Source organism: Zea mays, chromosome 10 (assembly GCF_902167145.1).
Source record: "Zea mays cultivar B73 chromosome 10, Zm-B73-REFERENCE-NAM-5.0, whole genome shotgun sequence".
NCBI lineage: Eukaryota > Viridiplantae > Streptophyta > Magnoliopsida > Poales > Poaceae > Zea > Zea mays.
The window spans coordinates 126,423,410-126,441,492 of NC_050105.1; the positions used below are offsets into that span (position 1 = coordinate 126,423,410).

At 45.2% G+C, this 18,083-nt stretch overlaps 1 protein-coding gene across 1 annotated transcript; it reads right to left on the bottom strand.

Annotated features, from left to right (window-relative positions):
* Positions 1-15,867: 15,867 nt before the first annotated feature.
* On the bottom strand, positions 15,868-17,572 carry LOC100285128 (uncharacterized). The gene has a single exon (NM_001397503.1). It carries the CDS (start codon positions 17,444-17,446, stop codon positions 15,974-15,976), a length of 1,473 nt encoding a protein of 490 aa, NP_001384432.1. The 5' UTR covers positions 17,447-17,572; the 3' UTR covers positions 15,868-15,973.
* Positions 17,573-18,083: the final 511 nt, after the last annotated feature.

An 18,083-nucleotide genomic window follows, 5' to 3' on the forward strand; every position in this document is an offset into this window, starting at 1 on the left:
GGCTCAAGCAGGCCCCAAGAGCATGGTATGAATGCCTAAGAGATTTTCTTATCGCTAATGGCTTCAAAGTTGGAAAAGCCGATCCTACTCGCTTTACTAAAACACTTGCAAATGATTTGTTTATATGCCAAATTTATGTTGATGATATCATATTTGGGTCTACTAACGAATCTACATGTGAAGAGTTTAGTAGGATCATGACTCAAAAATTCGAGATGTCTAGGATGGGGGAGTTGAAGTATTTCTTAGGATTTCAAGTGAAGCAACTCCAAGAGGACACCTTCATTAGCCAAACGAAGTACATTCAAGACATACTCACAAAGTTTGGGATGAAGGATGTCAAGCCCATCAAGACACCCATGGGAACTAATGGGCATCTCGACCTCGACATGGGAGGTAAATCCGTAGATCAAAAGGTATACTGGTTGATGATAGGTTCTTTAATCTATTTATGTGCTTCACGACCGGATATTATGCTTTCCGTATGCATGTGTGCAAGATTCCAAGCCGATGCTAAGGAAATTCACCTTAGGGCCGTGAAACGAATCTTGAGATATTTAGTTTATACTCCTAAGTTTGGCCTTTGTTACCCCAGGGGATCCACATTTGATTTAATTGGTTATTCTGATGCTGATTGGGCAGGGTGTAAAATTAAAAGAAAGAGCACATGAGGGACTTGCTAGTTCTTGGGAAGATCTCTGGTGTCTTGGGCTTCAAAGAAGCAAAATTCTGTCGCTCTTTCTACCGCTGAAGCCGAGTACATTGCCGCAGGCCATTGTTGCGCGCAATTACTTTGGATGAGGCAAACCCTCAGGGACTATGGTTACAAATTAACCAAAGTTCCTCTTCTATGTGATAATGAGAGTGCAATCCGCATGGCGAATAATCCTGTTGAGCATAGCCGCACTAAACACATAGCCATTAAAGATTTTTTTCAATTGGTATCTCATTTGCGATATAATTTCAAATCGGTATACCCTCTTCAAAATTAATATCTAAAACCCTCTTGAACACTAAGAGGAGGATTTCATTAAGGGGGAGTTTTGTTTAGTCAAAGGAAAATCATTTGAAACAGGGGGAGAAAATCTCAAAATCTTGAAAATGCTTCTCAAAATCCTATTCATATACCTTTGACTATTTGCAAAAAGACTTTGAAAAGAATTTCCAAAAGAGTTTGCAAAAACAAAACATGTGGTGCAAGCGTGGTCCAAAATTTTAAAAAATTAGAAGAAAGCCATCCATACAGATCTAGTAGAAATAATTATTGGTTTCATTCCAAGCAACCTTTGCACTTACCTTATGCAAACTAGTTCAATTCTGCACTTTTATATTTTCTTTAGTTTGTGTTGTCATCAATCACCAAAAAGGGGGAGATTGAAAGGGAAATAGGCTTTCATCTTTTCCTAATTAATTTTGGTGGTTGAATTGCCCAACACAAATAATTGGACTAACTAGTTTGCTCTAGATTATAAGTTTTACAGGTGCCAAAGGTTCACAACAAACCAATAAAAAGACCAAGAAAGGGTTCAAATAAAAAGAGCAAAAGACTACCGAAGTGTGCCCTGGTCTGGCGCACCGGACTGTCCGGTGTGCCACCGGACAGTGTCCGGTGTACCAGAGAACCCAACTCCAAACTGCTCACCTTCGGGAATTCTGGGAGCCGCTTCGCTATAATTCACCAAACTGTCCAGTGTAGCACCGGACTGTCCGGTGCACCAGCAGAGCAACGACTTCGCGCCAACGGTCGTCCGCAGAGAGCAGTTAATGCGCTACAGTGCGCACAGAAGTCAGAGCATAGCCAGAAGGCGCACCGAACAGTGAACAGTGACTATCCGGTGCACCACCGGACTGTCCGGTGGCCCAGCTGTCAGAAGCTCCAACGGTCAGAACCCAACGGTCGGGTGACGTGGCTGGCGCACCGGACTGTCCGGTGCACCATGCGACAGCAGCCTCCACCAACGGCTTCTTTGGTGGTTGGGGCTATAAATACCCCCAACCACCCACCATTCATGGTATCCAAGTTTTCAGCCTTCACACCTCATACAAGAGCTATAGCATTCAATACAAGACACAAACAATAGATCAAATCCTCTCCCAAGTCCAAAGACAATTCCAATCAAATAGTGACTAGTGAGAGAGAGATACTTGTGTTCATTTGAGCTCTTGCGCTTGGATTGCTTTTCTTCTTCATTCTTTCTTGATTTCAACTCAATTGTAACCAAGGCAAGAGACACCAATTGTGTGGTGGTCCTTGTGGGGACTTAGTGTCTCGTTTGATTGAGAAGAGAAGCTCACTCGGTCTAGGTGACCATTTGAGAGAGGGAAAGGGTTGAAAGAGACCCGGTCTTTGTGACCACCTCAACAGGAAGTAGGTTTGCAAGAACCGAACCTCGGTAAAACAAATCACCGTGTCATCCGCCTTATTTGCTTGTGATTTTTTTTTGCCCTCTCTTTCGGACCCGTTTATATTTCTAACGCTAACCCCGGCTTGTAGTTGTGCTTAAAGTTTGTAAATTTTAGATTTGCCTATTCACCCCCCTCTAGGCGACTTTCAACAGGTCCTGTTCACTGTCCGGTGCGCCTTCTGGCGCCTGCTCTGACTACTGCGCGCGTAGGTGCACTGTTCACTGTTCACTGTAGCGTTGCAGACGACCGTTGCTTCGCCTGGCACACCGGACAGTCCGGTGCTACACCAGACAGTTCGATGAATTATAGCGGAGCGGCCTCCCGAATTCTCGAAGGTGGCAAGTTTGGAGTTGAGCTCCCTGGTGCACCGGACACTGTCCGGTGGCACACCGGACAGTGCGGTGTGCCAGACCAGGGCTGCCTTTGGGGTGTCTATTGCTCTTTTTATTTGAACCCTTTCTTGGACTTTTATTGGTTTGTGTTGAACCTTTGGCACCTGTAGAACTCATAATCTAGAGCAAACTAGTTAGTCCAATTAATTTGTGTTGGACAATTCAACCACCAAAATTCATATAGGAAAAGGTGTAAGCCTATTTCCCTTTCAGTCTCCCCCTTTTTGGTGATTGATGCCAACACAAACCAAAGCAAATATAAAAGTGCAGAATTGAACTAGTTTGCATAAGGTAAGTGCAAAGGTTGCTTGGAATGAAACCAATAATTATTTCTACTAGATATGCATGGATGGCTTTCTTCTTATTTAAAATTTTGGACCACGCTTACACCACTTGTTTTGTTTTGCAACGTTTTGGAAATTCTTTTTCAAAATATTTTGCAAATAGTCAAAGGTATATGAATAAGATTTTGAGAAGCATTTTCAAGATTTGAAATTTTCTCTCCCTGTTTCAAATGCTTTTCCTTTGACTAAACAAAACTCCCCCTTAATGAAATCCTCCTCTTAGTGTTCAAGAGGGTTTTAGATATTAATTTTGAAGAGGGTATACCAATTTGAAATTATATCAAAAATAAGATACCAATTTGAAAATCTTTAAAAACACTTCTTTAATACAAATTAAAGGACTACAAATTTTTGAAATTGGTGGTGGTGCGGTCCTTTTGCTTTGGGCTAATACTTTCTCCCCCTTTGACATGAATCGCCAAAAACGGATACTTGTGAGTGAAATATAAGCCCTTTTTCAAACTTTCTCCCCCTTTGGTAAATAATATAGGAGTGAAGATTATACCAAATTGGAGAGCGTTGTGGAGCGACGACAAAGGATGAATAATTCGATGGAGTGGAGTGGAAGCCTTTTGTTTTCGCCGAGGACTCCATTTCCCTTTCAATCTATGACTTAGCATAATATTCACTTGAAAACACATTAGTCATAACACATGAAAGAGATATGATCAAAGGTATATAAATGAGCTATGTGTGCAAAATATCAATCAAAATTCCTAGAATCAAGAATATTTAGCTCATGCCTAAGTTTGGTAAAAGATTTCTCATCTAATGGTTTGGTAAAGATATGGGCTAATTGATCTTTGGTGTTAATGTAAGCAATCTCGATATCTCCCCGTTGTTGGTGATCCCTCAAAAAGTGATACCGAATGGCTATGTGCTTAGTGCGGCTGTGCTCAACGGGATTATCTGCCATGCAGATTGCACTCTCATTATCACATATGAGAGGAACTTTGGTTAATTTGTAACCATAGTCCCTAAGGGTTTGCCTCATCCAAAGCAATTGCGCGCAACAATGGCTTGCGGCAATATACTCGGCTTCGGCGGTAGAAAGTGCTACAGAATTTTGTTTCTTAGAAGCCCAAGACACCAGAGATCTTCCCAAGAACTGGCAAGTCCCTGATGTGCTCTTTCTATCAATCTTACACCCTGCCCAATCAACATCCGAATAACCAATTAAATCAAAAGTGGATCCCCTGGGGTACCAAAGGCCAAACTTAGGAGTATAAACTAAATATCTCAAGATTCGTTTCACGGCCCTAAGGTGAACTTCCTTAGGATCGGCTTGGAATCTTGCACACATGCTTATGGAAAGCATAATATCTGGTCGAGAAGCACATAAATAGAGTAAAAAACCTATCATCGACCGGTATACCTTTTGATCTACGGATTTACCTCCCGTGTCGAGGTCGAGATGCCCATTGGTTCCCATGGGTGTCTTGATGGGTTTGGCATCCTTCATTCCAAACTTGGTGAGTATGTCTTGAATGTACTTCGTTTGACTAATGAAGGTGCCTTCTTGGAGTTGCTTGACTTGAAATCCTAAGAAATACTTCAACTCTCCCATCATTGACATCTCGAATTTTTGTACCATGATCCTACTAAACTCTTCACATGTAGATTTGTTAGTAAACCCAAATATAATATCATCAACATAAATTTGGCATACAAACAAATCATTGGCAATTGTTTTAGTAAAGAGAGTGGGATTAGCTTTTCCGACTTTGAAGCCATTAGTGATAAGAAAATCTCTTAGGCATTCATACCATGCTCTTGGGGCTTGCTTGAGCGCATAAAGCGCCTTAGAGAGATTATAGACATGGTTAGGATACTCACTATCTTCAAAGCTGGGGGGTTGCTCAACATAGACCTCCTCCTTGATTGGTCCATTGAGGAAGGCACTCTTCACGTCCATTTGAAAAAGCTTGAAGCCATGGTAAGTAGCATATGCAAGTAAAATGCGAATTGACTCAAGCCTAGCTACGGGTGCATAGGTTTCACCGAAATCCAAACCTTCGACTTGTGAATATCCCTTGGCCACAAATCGGGCTTTGTTCCTTGTCACCACACCATGCTCATCTTGCTTGTTGCGGAAGACCCACTTGGTTCCTACAACATTTTGGTTAGGATGTGGAACTAAATGCCATACCTCATTCCTCGTCAAGTTGTTGAGCTCCTCTAGCATCGCCAACACCCAATCCAAATCTCTTAATGCGTCTTCCACCCTGTATGGCTCAATAGAGGACACAAAGGAGTAATGTTCACAAAAATGAGCAACACGAGATCGAGTGGTTACCCCCTTATGAATATCGCCGAGGATGGAGTTCACGGGGTGATCTCGTTGTATTGCTTGGTGGACTCTTGGGTGTGGTTATCTTGGACCGTCATCATCTTCCTTGTCTTGGTCATTAGTATCTCCCCCTTGATCATTGTCCTCCTCTTGAGGTGGCTCCTCTTGATCTTCATTTTCATCATCTTGAACTTGATCCTTATCTTGAGTTGGTGGAGATGCTTGCATGGAGGAAGATGGTTGATCTTGTGCTTGTGGAGGCTCTTCGGATTCCTTAGGACACACATCCCCAATGGACATGTTCCTTAGCGTGACGCACGGAGCCTCTTCATCATCTAGCTCATCAAGATCAACTTGCTCTACTTGAGAGCCGTTAGTCTCATCAAACACAATGTCACAAGAAACTTCAACTAGTCCAGAGGACTTGTTAAAGACTCTATATGCCCTTGTGTTTGAATCATAACCAAGTAAAAAGCCTTCTACAACATTAGGAGCAAATTTAGATTTTCTACCTCTTTTAACAAGAATAAAGCATTTGCTACCAAAGACTCTAAAATATGAAACATTGGGCTTTTTACCGGTTAGGAGTTCATATGATGTCTTCTTGAGGATTCGGTGAAGGTAGAGACGGTTGATGGCATAGCAAGCGGTGTTGATTGCTTCCGCACAAAACCGGTCCGAAGTCTTGTACTCATCAAGCATGGTCCTCGCCATGTCAAGTAGAGTTCTATTCTTCCTCTCCACTACACCATTTTGTTGTGGCGTGTAGGGAGAAGAGAACTCATGCTTGATGCCCTCTTCCTCAAGAAAACCTTCTATTTGTGAGTTCTTGAACTCCGTCCCGTTGTCGCTTCTAATCTTTTTGATCCTTAAGCCGAACTCATTTTGAGCCCGTCTCAAGAATCCCTTTAAGGTCTCTTGGGTTTGGGATTTTTCCTGCAAAAAGAACACCCAAGTGAAGCGAGAATAATCATCCACAATAACTAGACAGTACTTACTCCCGTCGATGCTTATGTAAGCGATCGGGCCGAATAGGTCCATGTGGAGTAGCTCAAGCGGCCTGTCAGTCGTCATGATGTTCTTGTGTGGATGATGAATACCAACTTGCTTTCCTGCTTGACATGCGCTACAAACCCTGTCTTTCTCAAAATGAACATTGGTTAGTCCCAAAATGTGCTCTCCCTTTAGAAGCTTATGAAGATTCTTCATCCCAACGTGGGCTAGTCGGCGATGCTAGAGCCAACCCATGTTAGTCTTAGCAATTAAGCAAGTGTCGAGTTCAGCTCTATTAAAATCAACTAAGTATAGCTGACCCTCTAACACTCCCTTAAATGCTACTGAATCATCACTTCTTCTAAAGACAGTAACACCTATATCCGTAAAAAGACAGTTGTAACCTATTTTACATAATTGAGAAACAGAAAGCAAGTTATAATCTAAAGAGTCTACAAGAAAAATATTAGAAATAGAATGGTCAGGAATATAACAATTTTACCCAATCCTTTGACCAAACCTTGATTTCCATCCCCGAATGTGATAGCTCTTTGGGGATCTTTGTTTTTCTCATAAGAGGAGAACATCCTTTTCTCCCCAGTCATGTGGTTTGTGCACCCGCTATCAATTATCCAATTTGAGCCCCCGGATGCATAAATCTACAAAACAAATTTAGGCCTTGTTCTTAGGTACCCAAATGGTCTTGGGTCCTTTGACATTAGAAACAAGCACCTTGGGTACCCAAACACAAGTCTTTGACCCCTTGTGTTTGCCCCCAACATATTTGGCAACTATTTTGTCTGATTTGTTAGTGAGCACATATGATGCATCAAAAGTCTTAAATGAAATATTAGGTTCATTTGATGCAATAGTTTTCTTCTTAGTCAATTTAACATGGGTTGATTGCCTAGAACTAGATGCCTCACTCTTATACATGAAAGCATGATGAGAGCCAGAGTGAGACTTACTAGAGTGAATTCTCCTAATTTTGTGTTCGGGATAACCGGCAGGGTATAAAATGTAACCCTCGTTATCCTGAACCATGGGAGCCTTGTCCTTAACAAAGTTGGACAATTTCTTAGGGGCATTGAGTTTGACATTGCCTCCCTGTTGGAAGCCAATGCCATCCTTAATGCCAGGGCGTCTCCCACTATAGAGCATGCTTCTAGCAAATTTAAAATTTTCATTTTCTAAGTCATGCTCATTAATTTTGGCACTAAGTTGAGCTATGTGATCATTTTGTTGTTTAATTAAAGCTAGGTGATCATGAATAGCATCAACGTTAATGTCTCTACATCTAGTGCAAATTGTAACATGCTCAATGGTAGATGTAGAGGGTTTGTAAGTATTTAATTCAACAATCTTAGCATGTAAAATAGCATTCTCATCTCTAAGATTGGAAATAGAATCATTGCAAGCATTTAAATCTTTGGCCTTAACAATTAATTTTTCATTCTCAATTTTAAGGCTGGAGAGAGATGCATTCAATTTGTCAATCTTAGCAATTAAATTAACATTATCATTCCTAAGATTAACAATTGAATCATCACAAACATTTGATTTCTCAACCTTAGCAATTAATTTGACATTTTCATTTCTAAGGCTAGAAATAGTGTCATGGCAAGTGCTTAGCTCACTAGTTAATTTTTCACATTTTTCAACCTCTAGAGCATAAGCATTTTTAACCTTAATATGCTTTTTATTTTCTTTAATTAGGAAGTCCTCTTGGGTATCCAAGAGTTCATCCTTGTCATGAATAGCACTAATCAATTCATTCAATTTTTCTTTTTGTTGCATGTTTAAGTTGGCAAAAAGGGTGAGCAAATCATCCTCATTATCACTAGAGCTAGCCTCATCACTAGAAGTTGCATACTTAGTGGAAGCTCTAGATTTTACCTTCTTCCTTTTGCCGTTCTTTGCCATGAGGCAATTGTGGCCGACGTTGGGGAAGAGAAGGCCTTTGGTGACGGCGATGTTTACGGCGTCCTCGTTGGAGGAGGAGTCGGTGGAGCTCTCGTCGGAGTCCCATTCCCGGAAAACATGGGCATCACGGCCCTTCTTCTTGTAGTATCTCTTCTTTTCTCTTCTCTTTCCCTTCTTGTCGTCGCCCCTATCACTATCACTAGATAATGGACATTTAGCAATGAAATGACCGGGCTTACCACACTTGTAGCACACTTTCTTGGAACGGGGCTTGTAATCTTTCCCCTTCCTTTGCTTGAGGATTTGGCGAAAGCTCTTGATGATGAGCGTTATTTCCTCGTTGTCGAACTTGGAGGTGTCGATGGGGATCCTACTTGGTGTAGAGTCCTTCTTTTCTTCTTCCGTCGTCTTGAATGCGACGGGTTGCACCTCGGGTGTTGAGGTGGCCCCTTGCTCGATGATTTTCTTGGAGCCTTTGATTATCAATTCAAAGCTCACAAATTTTCCTATCACTTTCTCAGGAGACATTAGTTTATATTTAGGATCACCACGAATTAATTGACCTTGAGTAAGATTAAGAAATACATGTGATCTTAGAATAACCTTGACCATTTCATGGTCATCCCATTTGGTGCTCCCGAGGTTGCGCACTTGGTTCACCAAGGTCTTGAGCCGGTTGTACATTGCTTGTGGCTCCTCCCCTTGATGAAGCATGAAGCGACCGAGCTCCCCCTCGATCGTTTCCCTCTTGGTGATCTTGGTCACCTCGTCTCCTTCGTGCGCGGTCTTGAGCACGTCCCAAATCTCCTTTGCACTCTTCAACCTTGCACCTTATTATACTCCTCTCGACTTAGAGAGGCGAGGAGTATAATAGTGGCTTGGGAGTTGAAGTATTGGATTTGTTCGACCTCCTCTGAATCGTAATCCTTGTCCCCCTTCTTTGGTACCTGCGCTCCATACTCAACAATATCCCATATGCTTTTGTGGAGTGAGGTTAGGTGATGCCTCATTTTATCACTCCACATAGAATAATCTTCACCATCAAACATAGGTGGTTTGCCTAATGGGACGGAAAGTAATGGAGTGCATTTTGAAATACGAGGGTAGCGAAGGGGCATCTTACTATACTTCTTGCGCTCATGGCGCTTAGAAGTGGCGGATACCGATTCCGAGCCGGAGGTGGAGGGTGACGAAGAGTCGGTCTCGTAGTAGACCACTTTCTTCATCTTCTTCTTCTTGTCACCCTTCCTTTGGGACTTGATGGAGGAAGAGGATTCCTCCTTGTGCTTGTGGGCGAACTCCCTTGAATGTGTTCTTCCCGAGCTTGCGAACTTGTCGTCGGTCCCGATCTCCCTCATGGCGGATGCTCCCGACATCACTTCGAGCGGTTAGGCTCTAATGAAGTACCGGGCTTTGATACCAATTGAAAGTCGCCTAGAGGGGGGTGAATAGGCAAATCTGAAATTTATGAAGTTTAAGCCCAACTACAAGCTGGGGTTAGCGTTAGAAATATAAACGAGTCCGAAAGAGAGGGCGAAAACAAATCACAAGCGAATAAGAGCGGATGACACGGTGATTTGTTTTACTGAGGTTCGGTTCTTGCAAACCTACTCCCCGTTGAGGTGGTCACAAAGACCGGGTCTCTTTCAACCCTTTCCCTCTCTCAAACGGTCACTTAGACCGAGTGAGCTTCTCTTCTCAATCAAACGGGACACTAAGTCCCCACAAGGACCACCACACAATTGGTGTCTCTTGCCTTGGTTACAATTGAGTTGGAAACAAAAAAGAAGGAAGAAGAAAAGCAATCCAAGCGCAAGAACTCAAATGAACACAATTGTCTCTCTCACTAGTCACTATTTGATTGGAATGATCTTTGGACTTGGGAGAGGATTTGATCTCTTTGTTTGTGTCTTGGAATGAAGTCTAGAGCTCTTGTATGAGGTTTGATAGCTGAAAACTTGGATGCATTGAAGTGTGGTGGTTGGGGGGTATTTATAGCCCCAACCACCAAAAGGACCGTTGGTGAGGGCTTCTGTCGTATGGCGCACCGGGCAGTCCGGTGCGCCAGCCACATCACTAGGCCGTTGGGTTCTGACCGTTGGACCTTCTGACAACGGGGCCACCGGACAGTCCGGTGGTGCACCGGACAGGTCCTGTTCACTGTCTGGTGCGCCTTCTGGCGCCTGCTCTGACTTCTGCGCGCACAGGTGCACTGTTCACTGTTCACTGTAGCGTTGCAGACGACCGTTGGCGCGGACGACCGTTGCTTCGCCTGGCACACCGGACAGTCCGGTGCTACACCGGATAGTCCGGTGAATTATAGCGGAGCGGCCTCCCGAATTCCCGAAGGTGGCAAGTTTGGAGTTGAGCTCCCTGATCCACCGAACACTGTCCGGTGGCACACCGGACAGTCCGGTGCGCCAGACCAGGGCTGCCTTTGGGGTGTCTTTTGCTCTTTTTATTTGAACCCTTTCTTGGACTTTTATTGGTTTGTGTTGAACCTTTGGCACCTGTAGAACTCATAATCTGGAGCAAACTAGTTAGTCCAATTAATTTGTGTTGGACAATTCAACCACCAAAATTCATATAGGAAAAGGTGTAAGCCTATTTCCCTTTCAGCGAGCTGAGCCGAGCCTCATTACCGAGCTCACGAAGTGACCGAGCCGAGCCTGGCTCGGCTTGCTATTCCACCGAGCCTCACCGAGCCGAGCCTGGCTCGGCTCGGCTCGTTTCCAGCCCTAGTCCCCGTCCATGGCGAGGAGGCGCGCAGACGCGACAAGGAGGGGTTTAGCGTGTGGGTTGGTTGGGGCATTGGGTGGTGGCGGTGGCAATGCAAAAGTAGGTCGGCAACACTAGTATTTAAATAACTAAAAACCTCTATGGTATTTAAATAACACTTGTATTTTGATAACTCTACCTTTCTCTAGTGAAAATATACTTACGCCACACACATATCTTTTGTTAGAAAAATGTGGCTGTTGAAGAGGAGGTGGCCAGGTGGAGGGGCAAAACAAAAATTTTGTTGTTATGGTTAAATTAACAAAGGAGGACTCAGATTTAAAGTGCACACGTGCTCACCCAAGGAACGTGAGCACATGAATATGATATGTTCTCTTTAAGAGATCGTCGCAGGCTCTACTTCTTCGGCACCAAGGTGGCAATCACCACGATGTGTGGGTTGGTTTGGTTGGTTGGGACGTTAGGTGGTGACGGTGGTAACCAAAAGTCGGGTATCAAGCACCGCATCCGGCAACATTGGTAATTACATAACTCGGTCTCTATGGTATATAAATAACACTGGTATTTATAACTCGACCTTTCTCTAGCATCTAATATTATAATGCAACAATTTCTATGGTCATCAGTCGTACGTCTCCTCCTAACCTTTCTCTACTATTATAATGCAACAATTTCGACGATTAACAATCGTGTGTCGTGCGTCTGCTCCCGCATTGAAACCTTTCGTACGTTGTTAAAACCACCCTGCATCATCCAGCTCCAGAGCTCCACCAAAATTGGCAACCAACGCCCGCTCCGCATGCCACGAGCACGCCATACACATCAAAGCCACAGCCTCTAAGGCCAAGCCCTTCTTCTCCCTCCTCCCCTCCGCACGTCGTTTGCTCTGCATGCGTCCTCGCTGCCCCCTACCGCTTTCTCCCCCACCAGTGGTTCATTAACATCCGCCCACTCCCTCGTGCGCTCTCTCTCTCTCTCTCTCTCTTCCTGTCGTAAACCTGCTAGGGCAAAGACGTGGGTGGTATTGGCAGGGTTCACGATTGGGCTGTCAGATGGGCCTTGAGCCTTGGCCTGGCCAAGCATTACTTGAACCTCTGGACATCTTTGACAAGAGGGCAGGAGTAACAACGGAGAGAGGCATCGAAGAACCATTGGACGACCAAAACTCTCTACCTTCATCTTCTCCCTCTCCTCTCCTCTCATGTACCCACATCTTCTCCTTTCTAGTACCTTCTAGATCCTATAGCTGCGGTGTTTCTCCATTCTATTTCTCCTGGATGCTACTTCCCTAAACCCTACTCTAAATGTGTACCAGACTCATATGTTCAGCGTTCATTGTGCTACTGATTTGAGTTTGTGAGATTAGAGTTGCTAACATTTAGTATCAGACTACTCTCATCCTGGAACCCTTTCCACCCATTCTCGGCCACCGATCGTGTTCTGCTGGTACTTCAGGCATGGATGCTACAATGCCCCTGTTTGTTTCGGCTTTTCGCAGCTTCTGGCCACCAAAAGCTGCTGTGGACTGCCAAATACTCAGCTTTTCAGACAACTTCTATAAAATTCGTTTGGATAAAAACCATTCAAAATCAACATAAACATATAATCGGTTGAGTCGTCGCAATAGTAGTAATCCGTCACTTTATAGATCCTGAGTCTTATGGATAACTTTATCTTCTTCCACACGTAATTCTAATGATACTTAGATTTTCTACACAGCCAGATTCTCCCCACATCTAGATTCTCGAAAAAGCTGGTCAGAAAAAAGTTGAACCAAACTGGCCTCTTCTCGAGGAGATGGTGCAGATGGAGGTACGATTGACCAACGCGTTAGCTGGCCGTCGCGGTGAGCGGCCCCGGACGTGGGTCCTCTGAATTTATGCATTTGTGCAGTTATGTCACTGCACGTGGGACCTAATCCTGCTCAGTCCCGCGTGTCAGTGACCCATCCATAAATTCAGAGGACCCCAATCCGAGCGGCCCCACGCGGAAGCACTTCCTCCTGTAGCGACGGATCTGCGCCGTCCTACCTCGCAACCACCCGTGAGGCCGCCAATAGGGCCCCTGCGCTGGAGCCCGTCGTCCACCGCCGACGCCAGGCTCTGGCTGTAGCAAGCGATGTCGAGCAGGAACCAAGTGGTGGCGTTACCAACGAGGAGGCCGTGGCAGCACACGACTCCCTGGCAAAGCCACCGGAGCAAAGGCTCCAACACAACACCCATGGCACCTCCATCGCTCCACTTCCAACTGCAACATCCTCCTCGACCACATGCCCCTGGGCTACTTCCCCTAGGCCGATGCACCCAACCACGATAAGGTCGACTTTACAGCCACCGCCGTATCACTTTCCGCCGACCTCCCTGTCTCCAACAACCTCGTTGTCCTCAAGAACCACCTCAGCCTCCGCGTTGACCTAGGCAACTACAACCAGGAGAAGGCGGTGCAGCACGTCGCGAGCGGGACTCCAGCGGATACAGCCTGTAGCGGTCTAGCCTACCCACCGCCTGTATATTGTGCTGATGAAATATGGATTAGTACAACGATGAATCTATATTACATGTATAATCCCTTTGGTTATTTGGACTGGGGGACACCGCGATTCTATGCCTTTTTGACCCATCGATCAAATAAGTTCTGGCCGATAAAGATATAATCCTGAATGAAATTTATACATTGGAATCTTATTAAATGATTATCCAATAAGATTGAAAAGTCGGTGACTTGTATCGAGCTTAGTTCTTACTTCGGGAACAAAACGACTTATGTGATCTATTGTTCTTGAATGATGCTGGTGGTACAGATGTTTTTGGTTTGTCAACCTCCACCAAAAGGCACATGACATCTGGTGAGTACCAATAATGGTCGGACAGTCCAACCTTGGAGCCCAGACAATCCGCGCCCCAGACAGTCTAGCGTGGCGGCGCGGCCGATCCACACGAGAGTAGATTCAGTTATGGATCCTAATTTCTTATGAGATTTGTTAGCAAACTCTGCGGTATTTGTTTAGAAATGGGTCCAGACCTCTCCTCTTATATAAATGAAGGGTACGACCAATTGGCAGACACACAATCGAATCTATCAACTAATTTATCTTATTTGTCTTGTTCTTTCCATGCATTATGAGGAGTAATCTAGCTCTACTATTAATCTTCTTCGACCTATTTCTTTACCTCTATTTGACTATACGTTGTCTAACGACGCCCCAGAGTAACCCCTAGACCTCTCCTCCCCGACGAGGTCCATCCCGAGAGGCGAGATTTAGGTTTTTGTGAAAAGAAGACTCCGCTCCATTACGAACAGTCCGGACCCTAGGCACGGATTGTCCGAAAACACACAGAGAGAAGCTGCTCCTGCAGAGATGTCGAGGACCATCCGACCCTAGATCGTGAACCGTCCGCGCTCCCGCAGAAAGCACCGCTAGATAGTTCATTCTAGCGTTTAATACCAAATCGGCAACAACAACACCAAATTAATCCACATTATAGAGAAAGCACTGCAACTGCATAATCAATCATGTAAATGGTGTTTTGATCTAATGGACAACATGAAGAAAACACTAGATTGCATAAAGATCAGTGGAAGAAACATCGCTGGTGAAAATCAAATTTGAAAAAAAAGAAGCAAATATACTCGCAAGTCCTTGTTCAAAAGCGCAGTTGTTCTAAACATTGGAAATGGTTAAGGAACAATGATTAACGATTTGACACGTTTCAAGTAACATGTTCCCATAAAGAGGGGACTCTTAAATACCTCTGTTCTTTTTTATTTGTCGTATTTTAGTAAAAAATGAACTAGCAGACGATAAATATTCGAGAACGGAGGTAGTATGTAGAAAATGACACGTTGATAGCAAGTCAGCAATGGTTTGAGTAACCAATGCCAAATAACACATGCTGAAGTAGTAAAATAGTCAAACAACATGATTATCATGAATGTAGTAGCTGTTTACGCACTAAGTCTAGTGTGACTGGCAAGAATTCACCACGTTAAATAACCAACTAACTGCTACCTTCACACAAGATGCAACATAAAAGGAGAAATATAATAAATTAATAGTGATCGTATATAGGAACGAAATGTTGGAGTCACATTATTGGTTACAAGAAGAGATCAACCTCTTAACTCTATGACAGATTGAAAGTAACCTTTCAAGTTTCAAATACTATGCTCTTTAGACACCATAATGCATAATGGTGCTACAGAAGTTAACTTAAGGGTATCATCCTGCTAGCTACAAAAGAGTTGTCTATGCACATTGACAGAGGAATATGAGTAAAGGGAAGAACTTCGGGCTGCAATATAGACCTAGGGATATATAAAATATATTTAAATCTACCAAGATATGTCATGTAAGCTGCAACTCAGAACAAGAACGGTATGAATGATTGCTTTTCTTTACAATACATATGAATATATCAAATGGTAATACTAAACGAGTAAAGGTACGATATCATGTTTTAGCGAAAAGTATGGAGGAGAGGCAAACGCTACACATGAGGATGTGATTGATTGAGCCTTATCTATCTATTTTTAACTGGACCTATGTCTTGATGTGCGCTACGCTTATAGAGTTGAACTAGCAAGCTGCCTTGTGTTATGGCCACCTAATAATTAATTAATACTAAAGGCTTGTTTGGTTTGTGGCTAACTATATCACACTTTGCCTAAGATTAGTCATTCAAATTGAATAACTAACATTAAACAGAAAAGTTAGTCAAAGTGTGACAAGTTAGTCAACGAACAAAACAAGCCCTAAATAATCGCCATTTGCTGTCCTTGCTTTTTTTTTTGTGGACGGTCGTTTACTCGGCCCCTGGTAATAGAACAATGTACAATGTGTTTCTGAGAATTTCAATTACCATTTACATGTTTCCTGGAGCCCAAGATTAGCGCCGCCTCCTTGGATTATCGTCATCACTATCATCCCTTGATTGGCTCCTTGACCTTGCACGCACTCTTCTATCCATCTGATTGTCGCCACCATGTCTATCCCTCTGATTCCAGTGCTTCTCCTGCTCCCTTTCCTTGTCCAAGATGCCCTCCCGATGACGACCCTTCTCACAATCATTCTCTTTGTACCGATCACCCCCATCACAGTTAGCCTGCCTTCTATCCAGATACCTCACATTGCCAATGCTCCTCGTATTACTTAGTCTTTCATGTCTTAAGCCACGCCCCTGCATCCCGTAGTTCCAATTCCCAAACTGCTGCTGCGCCTGTTGGTGCTGCTGCTGCCTTGGGGCCATTAGCTGCTGCCATGGCATTTGACAACCTCCGAAATTCCGTTCCTGCTGTGCTCCCCAAAAGCTCCCAGATATCCCCTGATCATACCAAAATCCTGAACCTTGCAACGCCAAGAACGGTGGGTTCACGCGGTGTGCCAATGCCGACGGCATCATAGCAATGCCCATCCCCGCACTGTACTGTCTCATTGACTGGAACCCACCGTACCCACCAATACCAGCGAACGGAACGCTCCTAGGTGTCGGCCGGGGAACCACGGACAGCTGAGGTCGCGCCAGAGGCAGCCGATCAGCCAAGGCGAGGGCCACATTGCCTCGACCCGCCGTGGCATCGCTCGCACCATGACCACCGTTGCCGAGGCCTCCAGTAGGGTTCCGGGACCAGGCGGCTTCGGCGTAGGAGTCGAGGTCGTCGCCCAGGAGGTTGAGGGAGGGAGAGGGGGCGAGAGAGGCGACGCACTTGCGCCCGTGGAAGGCGTGACCATGGAGCGCGGTGGCGGCCGCGGCGGCCGCGGCTGGATGGAGGAAATCGGCGCGGCAGATGCCGCGCGACATGCCGGTGATCTTTTCGGTGTAGAAGTGGAGGCCGTATAACGCGGCGGCGGCACCGTCCGGCGCGAGCGCGAGAGCGGCCTCCACTTCCGCGTCCGTCGTCCACCAGTGGAGCTCGCTGATGTACAGCGACGTGCACCTGGGCGACGACGAGTTGGAGGCGCCGCCACCGCGCGGCGTCATGTGGTGTCTCGGCACGGACGGGGTAGGCTGCGGCGGCTGGTGTCGCTTGGTATCTTGTCTTGGTTGCGGCTCGGGCTCGCGCTGGGGCGCAGGCGCGGGCAGGGGTTCCGGAGGCGGGGGACGGTGCGGCCACTGGGGTGGCAACTGGAAGGAGGGGCCCGGGGATGGGGTTTTGGGAGGCGATGTCGGAGCCGGAGAGGGGGAGAGCGGCAGCAGGGAGTTGAAGCCGACGTTGACGTCACCGTAGAGGTCATCGTAGTCCTCGCCGTCGGAGGGGGTGGGTGGGAGGCGGGCGTCATCATGGGCCGCGGCGATCGCCTCCTCGGTGCGCGGAGAAGCAGGGGCTGCGGGGAGCTGGCCGCCGGCGTCGTCCCCGTCCATGGCGAGGAGCCGAGGAGGCGCGCGGAGAGGAGGGTTTTAGGCTTTTAGCGTGTGGGTTGGTTTGGTTGGGGCGTTGGGTGGTCGCGGTGGTAAACCAAAAGTCCAGGCACTGCTGCCGGCAACACTAGTACGATATTTAATTAACACTGGTATTTAAATAACTCGGTCTTTCTCTAGTGAAAATGTGCCTACGGCGCGCGCATATCTGTGAAAAAGAATCGAATGCAATAAAATTATGAATATATCTCGCAATAAACATGCAACCTCCTAAAAAATTATCCCAATAAACATCCCCATAGTTGTCGGCGCAATAAACATGATCGGAGAACTTGCGCATGATCTCCACGGAGTAGGATCCGCTCCTGTTGCTGTGCATATCATCCAGTCTATCCCGATTTCAATCAAGAGATGATAGAAATAGTCCCCAGCAAATTACGTAGGTTGCTTTCGGAACGTAGTAGATCCTAAAGGAGTTTTAGCTAATTAAATGGCAACATAATTAAGGGACTCACAATATTCACGAGATTTCTAGGTGCTTAGTCCCAAATTTATAATTAACCATCGAATTCATATTTTGAGCCGTGATCATATAAATATCAACCGAATCCAATATTGATTACTCGAAAGCAAGAGTTTG

Coding starts and splice junctions, on each gene's coding strand:
- LOC100285128 (NM_001397503.1), bottom strand. CDS start 17,446: ATGGACGGGGACGACGCCGGCGGCCAGCTCCCCGCAGCCCCTGCTTCT.